The sequence below is a fragment of the Chenopodium album genome, chromosome 10 (assembly GCF_948465745.1).
Source record: "Chenopodium album chromosome 10, dcCheAlbu1.1, whole genome shotgun sequence".
Lineage (NCBI taxonomy): Eukaryota > Viridiplantae > Streptophyta > Magnoliopsida > Caryophyllales > Amaranthaceae > Chenopodium > Chenopodium album.
In genome coordinates, this window is record NC_137843.1 from 13,812,913 (window position 1) to 13,833,184 (window position 20,272).

The window sequence follows — 20,272 nt, forward strand, 5'->3', positions numbered from 1 at the left end:
AACGCAACGAATCGGGAAAATGTGAGAAAAATTATTGTTTAGTGATTATTGTATCAAATTACTGCATACAGTTTCTAGCAGATTACAGTACATTTCAATTTACGTACAAAAGTGTTGGGGATTTTTTTTAGTAAACAAGGGTCACAAAGAAACGAAATGAAATTATTAGAAAAAATCTTCGAGGCGTGAACAGGATCACTTTCCCAAAAGTATAATTCCGACCCTATACTACAACCGGGTATCACAGAAATTATTTAGGAGATACAGTGAAGAACATTTACTATCACTTGTAGGATGATAGCAATTCAATGGATTAAAGTGTTTGTGATTTTGTGAAAATGAACAACTGATAATAACTCCCTATGCCAAAGTGATAAGATAGAAATTATATTTCATCTTACAACCACCATTCATTATATGAGGAGTTTCTCATATATATATATATAAGATAGTAGCTTAGTAACAAACGTAATAATGCATTATGTCATGCATTAAACAATGCTTTAAGCTATGCATTGAACAACGTATTAAGAATTTAAGACAGTACATAAAACAATGCATCAAACATCAAATGTTAAGAGATGCATTAAACAATGCATTAATACACTAAGTTATAATGCATTAAGTATGTACTAACTGCCCAACTAAATCAAGAGAATCAAAACTGAAACCGTAAGTAGTAACAGTTGCAATAATAGTGACGAATCAGCCACTTTCTTCCTTTCTCTTGGTTAGTTGTACACTACTACCTTAATCATACGTTGTCTAAGGGTCTGTTCTCATACGTTTATTTTCAGTTCATTTCAGTTCAGTTCAGTTTATGTCTAATGATATTGCTAATGATATGAAGCCAAATTTCATTCTTTTAAGCTCTTATTACAACAACGACAATAATAATAATAATAATTAATAACAACATTGTATTAATTAGAATAATAAAGAGAGTGGTATACAATTGGGGGGGTTGGCTCTGTTTAATTTCGTTCCAGCTTTTTCTTTTTATTTATTTATTTTTTTAATTGTGATAATTTTTTACAAAGTGTTTTGTGTTCTTTTGTCATAATAATATTTTATTTTTATTTAAATAGTATATGTTTTTAAAATGTTTTGGGGTTTCATGTTTTTAATATATTTTCCATAAATATTTTAATTATATAGTATATTTTTCTTAAATATTTTAATATGTATATTTGTATATACACATATGTATAATAATAAATAATCAAAGATCACTATTTTGTATTTAAAAATCACTAATTAATAAGTTCAGTTCGGTTCAATTCAGTTCAGCTTAGTTCAGTTCAGCTGAGTTCAATCAATGAAAACAGGCTTTAAGTCATGACACCTTAACCAAATGAGTTAAAATTAACATAACATAAATAATAATCAACTAAATACTTTAAATGCTCAAACAAAAAGTATAGTATATACTCCTCAATAGTCAATACCCTCCTCCAAAAAAAAAGAAAATCTTTAACATTTCCACCCATTAGAAAAAAAACTCCAGATAACGTGATAAATAAATAAATAAACCCTTGGGGGTATAATGGGGATGAGGAAAGAGGAGGTAGGACTTGGGAGAAAAAGTGTAGAACTTGAGAGCAAGATCCGGCGGAGTATGCGTAGGGCCACAAAATAGAAGTGTAAAGAATCAGATTCTCACTTGAAGTAGAATTAGATAGGATGATGCCAAGGTAAAGATAATGATACATGACTCACCTATTTGTTTGGACATTAAAGCTTTCTGCTACACTCTCCATTATTTAAGTGATAAGATGCCACTCCCACTTTATTTTCAAATTTTGTCAAATATTTGCTTTTTTTAGTAAATCCTTTTTGAGTTTTGTGACCCCGTGTTTCTACTTGTTGCCAATTATATGCGGCATACTAGATTAGCTCTCGTGCGATATACGGATATATTAAAAAAAATTTATAATTGTATACATGTATTTTCAAGTCATATTATCACTTAAAATATGTAAAATCCTTGTATTAATCAACACCAAACTACAAAAATTAAAATAATACTCTGTATAATGAAAAAAAAAAATCATGTCTACAACAAAAGTCAGTAGAATTTGTAATTAGACGGAGTAATCACATATATACAGGGTTAATATTTGTTTTCCTTAAGATTAGCTATATGTAACTTAAGATAAAAGTATTAATATTTGTTTTCCTTAAGATTAGCTATATGTAACTTAAGATAAAAGTATTTTGCAGTCAATATTTAGCTTTTCCAAAATTAAAAAAAATAAATAAAAAATAAAATAATTAAAGAAATTTAGAAGAGGAAAAAAAAGTTTAGGGGGGAAAAAATTTAAGGAGAAGCTGACACGTATACAATGTAAAAACAAAGGATGATATCAACGGTTGTTATTTTAGTATTAATTATAGATTATAGATTGTTAGTAACTTGTTTAGGGCCTGTTTTGATTTACTGAACTGAGTTGAACTAAACCGAACTGAATTGATTAGAGCTAAACTAAACTGAATAGAGCTTAAATGAATTGTTTATGAGAAAACTGAACTGAATTTAAGGTGAAGAGAACATGTCCTTAGTGTTATTCACAATAATGCAACTATAGTTAATTAGTTGTAGGGACCTTAATTTATTTTGTTTTGTTTTCATGGTAGGGAGAAGGACATTACTTGAGAACTAGATCTTCATGGCTTTATGGGTTCTATATTTGCAAGAAAGTCTTCCCTAACACCTTCATTTTGGTATGATTCAAATACAAACTTCTAGAATATTATGGATATATTATATAAAATTATAAACTAATCATGAGCTTTAACCATCAGCTTATAAAATATGCTATTAACATAGTTGAAATCCATGATTGGTTCATATTCTCTGTTAATTATGAAACAAATCAAATCTTGCTTGGTTGTGTATATGGGTGTTAGGCTTGTGAACGGCCAAAACATTTTTTTTTAAAAAAAAAACTCTCCATATACTTCTAGTTGCAACACATGAAAATTTAAATTACGTTCATTAATTGTTATATCAACTTTAGGGTATTATTTGTGAGATATAAAAAATTCCGAAGTACTCCTTTATTCAATTATTGGATGTATGGGCCTGTTCTCATACGATTATTTTCAGTTCAGTTCAGTTCAGTTCAGCTCTAATAAGTCCAGTTCAGTTCAGTTCAACTCTAATAAGTTCAGTTCAGTTCCTAATTTCCTTCTCTTATAAAATATTCAGTTCAGTTCAGCTCTAATAAGTTCAGTTCAGTTCACCTCTAATAAGTTTAGTTCAGTTCAGTTCATTTCAGTGAATGAGAATAGACCCATAATATTATTTATCATACAATATCTCGTGCATTGACATGGATACACTTTATTCCTAACAAAAATTTCTCTTTGGATCACCGTTCTTTATTCACTCTTCTTGACAGATTCCTACCACCCTTAATTATTGGCAATGAAGCTGCCAAAAATAGGTGATGCTTGCAACTTAAAACATTCATAGACACACGTCACACAAATCAAATCAATACAAGTAATCTAATACTTCGTATAAATAAACTAATAAAAAGCTATAAAGTAGATAAAATAAAAGATTCAAAGTTAAATAATGCACCCCTTTCAACAGTTGAACTTCCTAGAAGGATCAGAGTATCATATCACGGATACAAAGCTCAAGAAAAAGAGAAAAGCAACACAAGTCCAATCAGATTATGTTAATTATTTTTGGTACAATCATGAAAGTTTTCCAAATACCATGTCACTTTCCTAGGTTAAAATAGAAATAAAGGAGACCAAGAAAATATTATGTCATCCATCAACTAAAAACAGTGTTTAAATCTACATATAATAGAGTTTGAAAATTGCCTATATATAAATCTCTTGTATGAGCTGAACAATTTGCTCATCATTCATCAGATCTATGCAATATTATATGGGTCTGAGCGCCGACAGAATATTAGGTCGAAAATATTATTGAGTAATTTACTCCGTAATACAAAGCCTAGCCCTCAAAGAGAAGACATTTAATTTGTTTTGGGAGGAAGTATAAGTAAATTACTAAATAACTTGAGGTGCTAAACAACATGGGTATAGCTCAAAACATGAGATGATAACTGAAAAATGATATGGATTGATTCGGCTCATACAAAGAGATTGTGATGATTTAAACAGGCTAAGCTCAATACAAGCGAAGCAACCCTATTGCTGTTTTTGCTGCGACTCACAAGTCACATCAGCACTAAGCAGGAAAGCATTTGGGCAATTCGGCCACCCTAATTGACTAAGCATTTTTATATTCCCTAATAGTATAAGAATCTGATCTACAAGAATCATGTCTGATAACAAAATGTGTTGAAAATAATATCACAAGGTGTGTTTAATCTGTGTGACCCTGCTCCATAATAAAACTTGTTTTCATGATACATACAAATTCATAAGAACTATACAAGAAAAATTGGTTGTAGATTGTATCCGTGATTTGTAGAGTGATTGAACTACCATTTCAGATTTTGTATACACTACAACTTACAAGTTATGACATAGCAGCCTCACAGCAGCTGTAAATAGATACTAAAGTGCATTCATCAGCCATCTCGGCAACACCAATGATGTCTTCATCCCAAGCCTACTCAAGAACAAGGCATATAGGATGTGCAGAAGAAACACGAAGAAGCAACAATTTAGCAAGAGCTGCCAGAAAAAGCGAGTGTAAGCTCGATGGCTATGTCATACAGAATTAAAAATTGATTTTTTTTTTTTTGTTTTCTCTTTATTTGATACTTGGATGGATATAGAAGTCTTACCAGAGTACCAAATATAGCATATATAGTATTCATTGATGGAACTGTATTAAATCCTAATGAGTTGAGTATCAAGGTGAGGGTAGCATGTACATTTACTGTGATCTGCAACAAATGATAACAGTGTTAAGGTGCGCTCTTTTGTCTGACCACAAGAAAGAGTTCTATAGGAAGGAATCACCTAATTACGTACCAAAGCAAGTATGTTTTCCCTTATCAAGAACGAGGTTGTTACAACATAACCCAAGGCTCCTATTGCTCGCACCTGCATCTCAAACAAAAAAAAGTTTTCCTTATCTATGCAACAACTGAAAGTATAGCTTAACAAACTCGGAAACAAAACTTTTTAGGCAAAGGTGGGAAAGAGCCATACCAGTGTGCACAAGAAGATCGAAAGCCTCCATTTGACTTGTAGCCTAAGCTACCAAATCCCGAAAATAAACGTAAAAATACAAAGAAAAAAGAATGGCAAAAAGAAATGGGAATGCAGCAGACACAAAAGAATAGAGACAATAGACTAAAGCAAAGTTACTTAATGAGACGCAGTAGTATGAGATTGTGTAAAGCCATACAGGTTTGAAATTCTCTATCTAATTTGTTAAGTTAGGCAAAATTGTACTACTTTTATGATATAATTCATCTTTATCGGTTTGTGGTTTGTTGAAAGGCCCGGGGGGGGGGGGGGGATTAGGTAACTCTGGACCGAAAATACAGAAGTTTCTACAGACATCAAAAAACAGATTAATACAGTCATGCCTAAAGTAATCGCATACTTTTTGATAGCAGGTGTTGTATAATAGAAAAAAAAAATGTATACCCATAAAAGATGTCAAAAGTAAGAATTAAGCACCTAGGTAACATGACAATACAGCATCAGTTCCTAGCAAGCATGCTAAGCAAGAGTATTCTGATACCTTTTTTATTCCAAGCCAAAAATATTGAAGCAAATTTGCAAAACCAACAAAAAGAATGGCATCAGGAAATTGAAATGAACAATCTTATTTTACTACGGAGTACTTTAAGAAAAAGAGTCTTCATTTTGCCCATTCCAGAGAAGCAATGGGGTATTTTCAACAGTCGGAGTATTATAGAAAGCTAATTTTTTTTGTCATTTCCCTCAGTTCAACATAAATTCCTGTATCTGTTCTTGATTCCGCCCTTGCATTTCTCACCAGGGAAGAACAATCAGGGAAGGTACTTAAGTTGTCTATCCAGAGTCCCAGATACAGTTTTAATCTTAGCGATGCTTATTGGCATGCGGATAACTGGATGCATATATATGAAAGGTCCAACAAAACTTTCATGAACTTTTATCAGCCAGAAAGAACAACGAAGTCTCTTCCAGTCATAGACCAGAAATGGAGCAAAGTACAGGTGAAGGACAGATGATAAAGCAAGTGGTCAATAATCATGAGAGTGCCGAAGAAAACAAGATAAAGCCATATACCTCCACAAAGAGCCCATGGTGAATCCAAGTAATCCATGCATTAACTGCAATAAATGAAACCATAACTTTTTGTATTAAGAAGCACAAGCCCATAAGCACAGTATCATGTATAATCTTTAAAATTTATGAAAATTGACCACAGTGAGTACTAAGTATGGTCTTTAAGCTCCTCCAACAAAGTACACATGCAGTCATGCCAAAACATGACTTGACGGTGTCAAACAAGGTTGGTTTCCCCTCCACCAGCTGACACCAAGTCTCCAAGTCAAATGCCGGAAATTTCTACCACTTTTTGCAGCAAAATTGACACATAGTTTCTCCAAATCACTTGGATTTATGGTTTCCACATCTTTATTTTGTGGGTTATTAATTTATTATACTATCCTTTGATAAAATTTGTTGAGGGGTTTTATTTTGTTGGGGAATCTTGTGAACGGAGGTTTGTTTCATCAATGGATTGTAGAGCTGTCAAGCATCTCATACGTATTATAATCTTGGTGAAAATGATACCAATGAGCAGTAGCCAAAAGATGATGAATTTTCTGCAGTTTAGAGTATAGAAATGACAAGTGATCAGATCATGTAGTTATGAATAAAATAGAGAAATTCCTTGTGTAAACAAGGAAATAATGACCAAGCTTTTGAGAAGTAGTACAACTGTCAAGCAATCAAGTTTCTTTCTTTTATTTCAAAAGGAGGAAAAGCCATATTCTGCATCTTATGATTCTTACCACAGCTTTGAACTTATATTTAGCTATACATGTGCAATCATGCGCAATAATTTGTCCAAGCTGTAGATCTTTATTTTCAAGAGTTGGATATTGATTATTACAACGTTAAAGCAATTATATAAAGCAATTCAGGTTTTCTTCAATTGGCAACCTTAGAGAAGGCACACATCGACATGTTTATTGTAGTGTTTGGAAGTTGAAAACAGTGGTAAGGGAGATACAAAATGTTGAGACTTGAGAGTTTCAAAAACAAATACAAGTCACAGAAGATTCAGAGGATGATGAAGGTGTAAAGATGAGGGAGTGACTAGCACACTCTTATTGGGTAAGGTAAGAGTAGCAAGGTTTTTTTTTTGCTAGTCTGACAAGTATGGGACTATGGGAGTCTTTGATGAGCTATCAAGGCAAAAGAATAAAAGGAAAACCATCTTGAAGAATTAATCATCATAAAGGATATAGTGGATATTTCCAGCGAGGGTGGAAGCAAGCAAGAAATAAAGATAAGTGAGGTGTGGGAGATGTTGGCTCAAGCAGACAGATGATAAAAGGTGGGATACACACGCAGACCACACTTATATTACAGAATGAAAATGATAGCCTCAACAATTATATGGTATGGGAGGAGTCAAAATGTAAAAGTCCCCAACCATGTGTGTTGTAAGGAAAGGGACATTTTACAATGACTGCTTGATAAGTTATGAACCTCCCAATCTCAAGCTTGGTTTCAGTAAGTCATCAAAGAGGGATAAAAAATAAGTTTAGATGTATACACAAACTGTGTATTTTGCAGGGGTCGAGGAAACGGAAATTCTAAATTATTATACCAAATAAAGAAATGTGATGAGGAGGAAATCAAGAATCACTTTTCTGATAGTAACAAAGTTTACAGGAGTAACAAGACTTATTATTAAGCTCCATTAGCTTGTAAAAGTGACTAACTGTTTCACTTAATTTGCATTAGTGTAACTAAACAATTGAAGGAGGATATGAAGAGAAAAGCTGATGGAAGAAGTAAAACATATCAACGCAAGTCCGCTTTTAAAAGTTGTAGCCTAATCCAAAGGATTACCTACTACGGTATTACCCTACACTTTAGAATCTAGGTCATCACAATTTTAATTCTGCAGATGTGAATACAAGAAATTAAGCAGGTACAAGTACAGCACACATAAAAAAGAATATTTGATTTTACCACATAGGTTAATGCTTTCACAGGCCCTGACAGCACAAGTAATAGCACTGCTGTTGCAACCTATAAGAGCAAAGAAACTAAATACATTACAACTGAAAGATAGATCATCAACAGCAGAAAAATTTACAATAATAAGGTGCAAAACTGCAAATGAGATTGTACCATTGTTTTACGCCCAGCAGCAATACCCCAACGCATGGAAGTGATTACTATTGGCAATGCGAAAAAGCATCCAAAATAATTCTGCACAAACCAACAGCGAACTGAGAGTCTCTTGGATAATTATAAGAGAATATAAGTTTAGAGCATGCTGGAGAAATTGTTTCAAGCATTTTCCAAATGAGAAGAATCGTTTACAGACAAAATTCTAAGTAAACGTTGACTACAACACTTAAGTGAGAAGCACTCGAGTGGAAAGCAATAGAGTAAGAATAGAAACCACTTGATGGGGATATGACCTTTTCTGGCTGGGAGAAAAAGTGATATGTTAGAAGTTGAATATGATAGATGATATTATACTGAACTTAGTTCGACAAAGTACAACTTTCCTCATGTCTACTCGATTATGGATGCATCCAGATACAGAATCACCAATTTAGCAATAAATTACGCAGCCCTTATTTTGATTGCCAGTAGCCCATTGTTTGTAACCCTCGTTGGGTTATAGATCAATGACAGGTTAGTTCAAAGAAATCACTGAATATCTCTCCTCTCACATTTTTCCTTTACTATTTATGCCCCTGCCTCGCCAAAAGGCCATCCAGTCCTCCTTTACTTCCCCTTCTCACGATCAGCTTCCCTGTAGTAGTAATTTTGTATTACTGGCTTACTGCAAGTCTCAGAATTTTTATTTCTTCTCTTTCAAACAGCAATTCTTTGTTTGATTCAACTTATCTTGTCAAAAACTTGTCTTATTTAGTTATTTCAACTCAGTCTATTAGAAATTATCTTATCTATGTACTTCCTTTTTTCTATTAAGTTGCACCATTTCTCTAAAATGGAAATATCATAATAATTGCACCATTCATTTTATTAAGTATGAATTTTTCTATGGAATAACCTATATACTCCTACTTTTCACATGGGACTAATTCCTACTTGCCATAATTCATGTACTTTTCTTTGTTTACAGGCCCCTTACTTTTTCTCCTAAATTATTGTGCCAAAAAGAAATGGTGCAACTAAATAAAAAAACAAAGGAAGTATGAAATTGTTTGAAGACAACTTATTTTGTCTGAAAATAAGTCTAAATTGGTTAAAATAACTTGAACCAAACGAATTAAATGGGGCCTTACTCTCCCTTCTCCAGGACAATAAACCCACCTCAGACTACCTCTCTTTAACTTCATATATCCCTTCTCAATCTGACAGAACTAGTAATCAAGCACAGTAATGATGCAAAATTTACCAACAATGAGGAAAGCAACTTAGATATATGCTTATTTCTATCAACAATGTAACATTAAACTAAGGAATGCTCACAAAACGCGTCACAAGAGGTCCATCAGACTACAGCCATACAGGACTAAGTAGCAACTTGTTCAGGTTAACATCACCATCGCCCATAGAAAACTGTAAACAACCAATTCCGCAAGAACTCATGCCATAAACCCTCTGGACTACATATGCTAGCTCTTATCTCCATTATAACATGTGTTTGAACTTCTTAACAATCAATTGTAATGCTTAAATCATGATGGATGATTGGGTGCAAGAGTTTACATGCATTATTGCAATGTCAAAGTTATGGAACAAATACCCTAAAATATACATTAATCCTATTTACTGATGTTTTACTGACAGCACTTTTTACAAATGATTGCATAAAACTGAAGGCACACTAAGGCAATTGGGTCCTGCACTCTTGCTGTGCCTAGGTGCACCTTGTACACACTTTAGTGCACCTCATTGAAGAAAGGCCACAACAGAAACCTTTTTAAAACCTGACTAATGCGCTTCACCTAGACAAAAATAATGGCTCTACCCCAATCGCCTAGCACATCAGCACCTAGGCGCCCCTTAGCCACACTTCTTCATAGACTGGGAGCACGTGTGTTTCAGACCATTTATAAATCATAATACCATTACCCTAGTGCAAGTCAATTTTCTGAACAATATAGGTCTATTCAAAAAGGCTGGTATAGTAGGAGTGTCTGCTGTTGTACACTTGTACTAACTATTTACGGAAGTTTTTGGCACAAGTACACAACTAGCCATTGAAATAGTAAAGTAAATTAAAGAACCACTATCCTAAATAGCTTTTAAAACACTACCCCAAAAGCCAAACTCAGCTTAAAATTACTTTGCCCAACACTATTAATGGTATGAACTTTTGAGTCATTTGATTTACTCCAAAGACAATGAACGAAAACAACCATAGTCTAAATGTTTAAGGGGAGGGGTCATTAGATTTAATATGTTGGAAATGGAATGAAATGGAATAGAACCTCACACTGATTGTGCCATTTAAAGAACCCCATACCTATTTGTACATGTTTGGTTCAATTTTAGAACTTTTTTGTTTTCCCCTGTTCCTAGTGTTTGGTTGATTCGTTCACTTTTGAACACGTTTGATAAGGGGTGTTTTTTTTCTTTGGTTGGAAAATGGAAACATATTCAATTAAACCATTAATGTAACCAAGTGTTTGGGTAACAATTACCATTACCTAGGGCCTAGGGGACATGGTTTCCATCAATTTGTTACCTCTCTAAAACCTAAGGTAACAATTAGCCTTACCCTCCTCAAACAAAATGAAAGAGTTAAGTTTAAGTGATTCATTTTCATGGTTAAATCAAACAAATGGAAAGCTAAGAGTTAAATGATTCCTTTTTCCCCCTCTTATTTGTTTCCTTTCCATTCTGTTCCAGTGTTCATACCAAACGATCCCTTAGGATGGAAACCATATATGCTTACAGGAAATATAGTGATAAATTTTAAAATTGAGCAAACATTTTTCCTGGGAACACAGTCTAATTCATGCTTCCAATGAAGTGATAAAATAACTTCACAGTACAACAATGAAATTGAAAAGACCGAGTCTAATAAACTGAGCAAACACTCCTATGACCAACGGCCGTTCTCGGCGACAAGAATCACAAGATCAATCCACAAGGGAATTAGATAGTCACTGTAATTCAGCTCTGTGAATCAAAATAATCACCCCCGAGTTGTATAATTATTCAAACAAAATTAACATATATATAGCACTTGCATAAATTCGAACTGAACTGATAATTGTTTATTGCACAAACTTCCAATCACACTATACCACAAAAATAACTTGGAATTAACACAAACTGAAGTAAACCCAGAACACAATTACACAAATATGCACAGCAAACCAATCTCTAAATTCAGGAACAATATTTACTGCAATAAACAATCTTAACATAATCGTAAAACCCAATTCAAAAAAAAAACCCTAACCTCAATAGCAAGAGAATTACTGAGAAGATAAGTCAATCCAGCAACAGCAGCAAACATGGCACACTCCACTAATCTCAGCGTTTTCTGATAAACTGGACTATCAGAGGCCAAATCTTCAAGACACCCAGAATCATCTTCATCATTTAACCTTTCTTGTTCATTGCCCCAGAAAGAAGGAACAATGTCTTCGACCTTGAAAGCTGCTCTGGGTTTGAAGGAGGAAGAAGAGAGAGAAAATGAAGCTGAAAAGGCATTGTAATGGCGGAAGAATTTGATGGGTTTGGGATTGAAAGAGAGGATTTGAGAGTGAAGAAGGAAGGGAGGAGGTGAGCAGAGAGGAGAGTGATAACGGTGGAGTTTCAATAATTTGTTCATTTTTTAAAATTTGTTGAAATTCTTCCATTATCACAACAAAGTAATGCTTGGTTCCGGATGAGGGAGGAGGGGTTCGGCCCGTTTAAGAATGTTGTCTTTCTCACGGGCCGAACCTTGTATGGAACAACCCGATCAGGTTAGCGGGTTAGACATTTATTTTATTTTATTTTATTATTTTATTCTTTTTAACAACAATTGCTTGTGTATGCATACATGAATTGCAAGTTAAAACCCTTCATTTTGTATTTTTGCAATAGCTTTGGAAAGATTTCAAAATAATCTATCCATTTAATTGCAACGCGTAAGTTTGACCTAAACATATATAGCTAAAATTGTCTAATTATATATATAAATTTTTGATATTGTGAATTTATGCTAATAAATATTAAACAATATTTTACAAGATAACGTTTGTTTTTAGTTCATCAGTGTAATACGATAGTGGAAGTGAGAATAAAGAGTGAAAAAAGGCATATTGTATTAATTATTATAAAAACGGAGGGAGAACTTGTTTGTTAGAACAGAAAAAAAGAAATTTATGCAATTGAACATATTTTGAGGTATATTGTCGTATTTCCATATTTTGTCACATTTTGCAAATTACAACCTTTTAATTCTATTTTGCAAAATACAACTTAAAAGTAGAAAAATTAGAAAATAACACCACAAAAAAAAAAACCCAAATTTTGATTATAACACCAAAAGAAAAGAAAAAAAAAACTTTTATTATAACACCACAAAAATATCCCAAAAATTGATTTCACCGCCACTTAGCAGTTTTTTTGGATGAAATTAGTTAATGGGGCCCTTGAAGACACATGTCAAGTATCTAGTGGTTTAAATAAATTAATTTAAAAAAAAGAAAAAAAAAAACTCTAACCCCTTAACCAGTGAGCCCACTGCGCAAAAACGCTGAACAGGACCCGTTGTGCGCCCGCGCAAGGATCTGTGCGCCCGCGCATGGTAGCTGTGCGCCCGCGCGTGCGCCCTCGCAGCGGTCTATGCGCCCTCGCAGCGGCCCGCGCTCCCTCGCAGCAGCCTGCGCGCCCGCGCAAAGTAGCTGCGCGCCCGCACATTTGTGGGTTGCGCGGCTTGTGCTTGGGTGTGCGCGCCCGCACGGTGTGAGTGTGCGCCCGCGCACAGGCCGCGCAAAACTTTCTGCCTCGATTCTGCAATTTCGCCAATTTTGCGCGGGTTCTCACAGGGCTGCGCGCCCGCACATTATTTGCGCCCTTGCACCTTGCTTTCTTCGATTCTTCTCTCATGCTTCCTTGGCTTCTTCTTTGCAATCCAAGACTTCAAATACCTAAGCACAAACACCAAGGGAAGCAATAAGGTATAGGGAACGGTGCAAACACGCAATGAAGGCAAGCATACAACAATATACGCGATTTCATTAAAATCACATCGAGACATGTATGCACGCATTATTTGAACAAAACAACTACAAAACACCCTAAGACAAGCTAAAACAAGGCATAAACACTATCCTAGGAGTGACATAAATGTCACTCATCACCCACCACCCAGCCGCGATTGCCGCCAGCATCCCCTGCCCTAACACCGTTAAAAATCACCCCTTCAACCGCCGCTCCACCTCTTCCCCCCTTCCCCCTCCCCAAAATCCACCCTAGACCCTTTAAACTACCGCAAAATCCATACCTAACCGCTGCGAAATCCACCACCATTTCTCAAAGTGCCGCAAAATACACACCCATTTCCCCCATTTCCGTGAAATTGGCGACCAAAATCGACCAACCGAGGGTGTCATGGTCGATTTCGGCCGTTTTGAGGGTGAAAGGTAAGGGAAGGTGATTTTCAGGGTTGATGTTGCTGTGGTAGATGGTAAATTGCGGTGGGTAGGTGGTCGCAGATTTGTTATTTGCGACCGTTTTTTACGGTCGTAATTTTTTTTTATTAACATCGGGTATAAAAGGGTTACCCTAACCCTAATTTTTCCTAACTCAGCCGCTATCTCTTCTTTTCCTTTCTCTCTCTTCTCACGCCACTCTTCCTCCTTCTTTCCTTAACTACTCTCTTTCCTTCTCTTCTTTCTCACGCCCCTCCTCTCTTTGCTTCCACTTTCATTCTCCTCTATCTTTTCCTTATCTCATCATATTCCTTATCTCCTAATTCTCAAACGTCCAATTTCGAAAAATCAGACAAAGAACAAAGCACAAAGTACTTTGGCATTTGAAGAATTGGAAGCCGGAAAATCATTGCTCGTTCAAGCAAGCCCACTATCTCCTCAAGCAAGTACACGAAGTTTGGTGTTCATGGTCATATTCAACCATAAAAATTCCAGATCTGGAATTTTTATTGGTCGAATTTGACCATATAACCCAAAAAGGAAGAAATTTGAGGAAAGATATGTTTATTTTTCTTTAGATTTTGTTTATTTTATTTTCGATTTTGTGGTTTATTACTTTTATTAATTCGTATTTCCATGTTTTATTCATTCGAATTTTGTCTGATATTTTTTTTCGATTTTCGTTTGAATTTTTGTTTGGATTTCGTTGATTTTAAGTTTTCGTTGATTTTGCTCTAATTTTCATGGATTTTGTCTTATTTTTGTTCTAATTTTCATGATCTTTCACAGCTAAAATTCGTGTTTTTGGTTGATTTTTGATTTTGTTTTTTTGATTGATTATCTTTTGATTTTGGTTGATTTTTGTGGTTTGTGTTTGGTTTATTTTTTGGGTTTGATTTTATGTGTTTTGGGTTGATATGATTTGATTTTTGCTGGTTTGTTTGGTTTTTGTTATTTTTGGGTTTTATTTTCGTTAATTTCAGTTTGGTTAATTTTGTTTGATTTATATGTTTGAATTTTTCTTTAATTTAATTTGTGGTGGCTGGTTGGGGTTTTCGTGGTGGCTGGTTGGGGTTTTCGAGGTGTGCAGTTTGGTGGGTAAAGGTGGTTGGCTTGGAAGGGGCAGTGGGTGGAGTTTGGCTTGGGTGTGAGAAGCGGTGGGGGGCTTGGCTGTGAAGAGCAGGGGTGGGTGCGTATTTTCTTTTTTTTTTTGTTTATTTTAACTTTTAGCGACGGCCAAAAGCGGTTGCTAATTTCCAAAATTGCGACCGCTTCTTTTACCGGTCGCAATAATTAATATTTACGACTGTTACCCTTGCGGTCGTTGAAAATAATAAAAACGGTCGCAATAAATATGCGACCGTCAAACAATCGTAATAATTTGTTTTTGCGACCAAAGTAAATAACGACCACCCCTCTATGACCGTTGACAGTCGCAATTATTTTTAGCGACCGTTTTTGCTATTTTTGTGAACGTTAGAGGCGGTCGCAAAAACCTTAATTTTTAGTAGTGGCCGCCGGTGATGGGGCTGGTTGGGTTTGGGTCAGGTTTTTTTTTTTTATTTTTTTAACCAATAGGAATTTGACACGTGTCTCTTATGGCCCCATTAATGGATTCCATCCAAAAATCCGTTACTAGGTGATGAAATCAATTTTTTTTAGTTTTTTTTTTGTGGTGTTATAATAAAAGTTTTTTTTATTTTGTGGTGTTATTTTCTAATTTTTCCTAAAAGTAAACTCAACATTTAAAACTACAACCAAGAACTAGATTTCGGATTCTAGTCATTTTAACGGTAATGTAAATATTGAATGAATAAGGATGTTATTATATGCTGTAATTTCTTGAAATCATATAATTTTCAATGTTATTTTGCAATAAACTGAATAAATACAAGTAATACAATTTGGTTAAAATAGTAAGATTAGACTTTCCATTTTGTTCTTGTTGCTCTCATGTAACATCCTAGAGATTTCCTTCTTTTAAAAACCTTGTTTTGGCCTTTACTAATTTCGAATAAGGAAATAAGTAAGACATTATTGCCACCGTGATAACGGTTAAGACATTTTATCAAAGACACACAATGAAAGTCGTCTTTCCAAAATAATTCAAAACAAAGTCAAAATCGAACAAAATAAATTCAAGGTCAAACCATGTCAAACAAAATCAATAATTTAAACCGCTTCCCATTTAAAAGGCTAATGAAAAGCCCCCCAAGCACATGCGGTTCAAAACCGCTTCCCATTAGGAGGTTTGAATTGCTTCTCATTTGCCTTATTCTACTAGTGGTCTTTCCAAAATAATTCAAAACAAAGTCAAAATCGAACAAAATAAATTCAAGGTCAAACCATGTCAAACAAAATCCAAAATAATTTAAATCAAAGTACAACAAAGTTAAACATCCAACTTGGAACCATTGTAGGCCCTTTAAACCAACCAAATCTTCAAAAATGAGTATGTTAGTACCAATCGTCGAATAAATATTTATAAGTCATAAAGTTCACATAAACGAGTACGTAGTTTAGAGAAACATGATTATCTCTTTGCTCAATCCCCAATAAAAATATGCAGCATCACCTGAAATGCTTCACTTTATGTTGTCCCTACCATTCGCTATAATTGGGTCATCGTATGACCAAGGTAAAAATATGACTTAACACACACCATATGAAATCAACAAAATTGAGTACATAAACATAAAGGAAATCACACTAATAGGATACATCATAGCAACACAAGTAGCAATATAAAAAACTTACCAGAAAGCTTTAAGTTTAACATACAAATCACAATCCACGACTAAACTAAGTTATTTATTAATATTCGATGAATTACGCGTCGAATGGGTTTTCCACTCAAATTTTCCATAGCAGGAGACTAACATGGGAGCTAATCGTGCTAATACCAATATAGGTCGCTCATAAGTGAGGATGTCCCTATGCATAATATAAAAGGAAATACAGCATCCAGTATCCTTAAAATAAGTTATGTGTACCCTCAGGATAAGTTATGATAAAATATTAAGTCACACAATACCCTCCCCGCCCCCCTAATTTCACATTCAAGGTTTATATATACGTTCCAAGAGATTTGGTGCGTATCCTCTTTTGCTTTATGTAATTTACATTTTAACAGTTGTGATGTCTCATACACAAATAATTCAATCAACCGAATATAATCATTCAAGCAATCAATAATTCCAAATTATTCTTGTGATAAAAAATAATTTAATGCTGAACTGTTTTTAAAGTAACCTCGGTGTGTAAAAGTACTCTCCATTATGGCATCTACAATGCTAATTTATCAGACAAAAAAAACATTTATATACAAACATAATTAAAAAAGACAACCTAGATTCATAAAGAATGATCAGAGAAAGAGAAAAAAAATGGCTTGAGGAACAATTGGATACATGGTGACCAACGAAGTATATAATTAAAAAATAGTAGACTATATATTTTTTTTTTTGAAGGGGAAAAATAGTAGACTATATACGAAAAAGAAAAATGAAAATTATAAGTACAAAAAGGCAAGGGTGGGTCGTGTGTTTAACTGGCCTTCAAGACCCATGGGCCGAGCTTGATGTTCTATTCCAGAATCCAACTTCATTTCGATGTATCAGATACATTTTTGTATTGCTTTCCTAGACTTTTCTTTAAGTTTTCTAGGCTTTAATTAGACGCAATTATTGTGCTACTATCAATCAAGTGTTCACTAGAGATTTTTTGTAAAATCAATTAAGCTCTTTAGAGGGTACATGACTGGATGAAATCTAAAGGTCTTCTACCTAATGTTTTGCTTTTATGTTTGTGAACGTTTTGACTTGATCGGCCTTCACAATCCCCAATCATCCACACTCCGTGGCCAATAGACATGAGCATCTTTTGAGATATTGTTGTCCGCTTGTGTTGCTTTGTGCTCACAAGTCTCGTTTTTGCACAAGGCTTGCATCTTTGCCGCCAAAAGGTAGGAGCGTGCCAATTCGATGTCAAAATACTTAGACTATGATACACATGTGGGGCTCTAGTGGGCCTAAAAACGAGCGTAGGGTCTAGCTCGACTCATATCACCAAAACTAGGTCAAGGCCCAATACACAATCCAATACTGTACTGACCGTACGGGGCTTGGCTAGTTTTAAAGTGTGACGGGCTAAGTTTGACAACCATGTTTAGTGTCTGATCAAGTTAGGACATTAAATTTGGAACGAAAGGCGTATGGGGATGTAAGTATTTCTATCTCACTTACACCGTTTTATGTTAACCAATGACAAAAGGGATGATGTTCCTTTGTTGTTAACTTCGTTTACTACATAGTGTGTAACAGTGAATGTTGGAGTTAACTTCGACAAGCTCCTCCACTTACACATACAGTCACACACTGTATAACAAATTACCAACTCATAGATTATTTACTATTAATTGTTAACAATTTTACTGATATAAATCATATTTTTTTTTATTTTTTATTTTTATTTTTTTAAGAATAAAAGTTTAAGTGGTAACTAACACTACATTTTCATAGAATATATAATTGGTTTTGTATTACGGAGCATACATAGTTTGTTAGATTTAGGATCATGCGTGGTTCTTGGGCGTGCGGATCCTGTAATTTATGACCATCATGTCAATTGTCAGAGCCACAAACGTGCATCAGCTACCTGAAGATTGCCCTACCATTTTTATTTTTTTTTAATTTTAAAAGAAAATTAAATTAACGTTATTGTCCAGTCAGCCTTTTATTTTTCATAAATAAATCAATTGTAAATGACATGCTAATTAGACAATTATGCTGATTTATTTACAGTCTTGTTACTTGATGATAAACATATAAGAAAATAAGCTAATAATTATTGTACTCCTACTGGTATTTTTTATACCCTTTTGTATTCTATGTTGTTTTACCTATGGAAATATGGAATTATGAATTTATAACTCTATTCACTTCATCTTTATATGTTAAAGACTAATTTATTTCGATTATATAACACCTTATATAACAATATGCTTCGTATAAAATAAGAGTTGATAATTAAAGCGAGGTAAAATAAGATAAATTCAGGACAATAAATATTCCGTAAAATAATACGGAGAACTTTATATAAGACAAATGAAATTAAATGGAAGAGAACATAACAATATAACATGTACCTAACTCGTGGGTCTCTATACGATCCTATACCATGATTGATTTGATGACAAAAGCTTTATTAGTGCATTGTGATCCATCTTCTTGATTCATCAACTAATTAATTAATGAATAATAAATTTAACATTATAGTTCGTCAATGTAGTAGTTTCATTATCTAACTCTATTATTAATTGATGAAAGTACTCCGTTTATTGCATCACTAGCTAGGAGATGATTTTCTTCTGCAAAGTATTTATATTATGTTGTTAAGAAATTGAAAATTAATTATACATTTTGTTGATAGGTAAGAAGAAAATATCTTAGAAGACCCTCCTCTTGAATGCTACACGCTTACACCTAGCAAATTATTAATTTATTAGTACAAATCCAGATAATTATCATAACTAATAACTACCCTTATAGCTTGTGTAGTTACGTTTTGCCAAACAGAGCCATTAACTATCAAATCTACAACTCTATGCTTCCCTAGACCCTATATAAATGTGGTGAATCTTCCATTAAAGTATTTTAGCTTAATTAATAAGTTGAAAACAAACTTGGTATAAAAAGAGATTTAACCCTGTAGTTAAGGTTCTGGGGCCACTTTGGCTTTTAAGAATTCAACTTAAGATAGTAAAATATTACTCCGTAATAGATTTTTGTGTCGATAAATATCTCGATATGTGTGATATGAAATGGTATAAGATCAAGATGTATGTGCTTCTTTTTTTTTTTTTTTTTTTTGTAAACAAGCCATTTTCTCGGCCTGAATATAACGACACGGAAATCAAGATATTTCTCAGCATATTAGATTGTCTTTTATCGATATTGATAAAGAGAATGACCTTAATCATACCTCAGCCAATCCTCAATCACGATTTTATTAAGTTTAGTATTTGCAAACCAAACACTTGAAAATTACAGTGAATGTTGAAAACTTTGTTCATGAATAATTAGAGATGTCAATGGGGCGGGGCGGGGTGGATGTTGGCCTTCCCATCCCTATCCCCACCTAATATTTTCATCCCCATTCCTATCCCCACCCCCGCGACGGGTCCAATATTCATCCCCATCCCCGCCCCGGCGGGTACAACTCCAAAACCATCTCCATCCCCGCCCCGGCGGGTACAACTCCAAAACCATCCCCGCCCCACCCCACTTGGATATCCATCCCCACCTAACCCCACCAAAGACCCGCATAATCCTCACCCAAGATCCACCTAATTTTCGTCTCTCAAATACACAATCCTATATAATTAATACGGATTATAATAAAAATAAAACATTCTTAATATTACACACATTTTTGTTTATAATATAAGTGTCATACAAATATTATAATTAATATTGTATTTCATGTAATTATTTTATAAAATAGTATAGAAGTTT

At 34.2% G+C, this 20,272-nt stretch overlaps 1 protein-coding gene across 1 annotated transcript; it reads right to left on the bottom strand.

Moving 5' to 3' along the window:
- Positions 1-4,324: 4,324 nt before the first annotated feature.
- Positions 4,325-11,993, bottom strand: LOC145562267 (uncharacterized). Its single transcript, XM_081622484.1, has 8 exons — positions 11,573-11,993; positions 8,308-8,388; positions 8,146-8,205; positions 6,223-6,266; positions 5,149-5,191; positions 4,969-5,040; positions 4,779-4,880; positions 4,325-4,665 (listed from the first exon to the last, which is right to left on the bottom strand). The coding sequence occupies exons 1-8, from the start codon at positions 11,945-11,947 to the stop codon at positions 4,546-4,548; spliced, it is 897 nt and encodes a 298-aa protein (XP_081478610.1). The 5' UTR covers positions 11,948-11,993; the 3' UTR covers positions 4,325-4,545.
- Between the last annotated feature and the right edge of the window lie 8,279 nt (positions 11,994-20,272).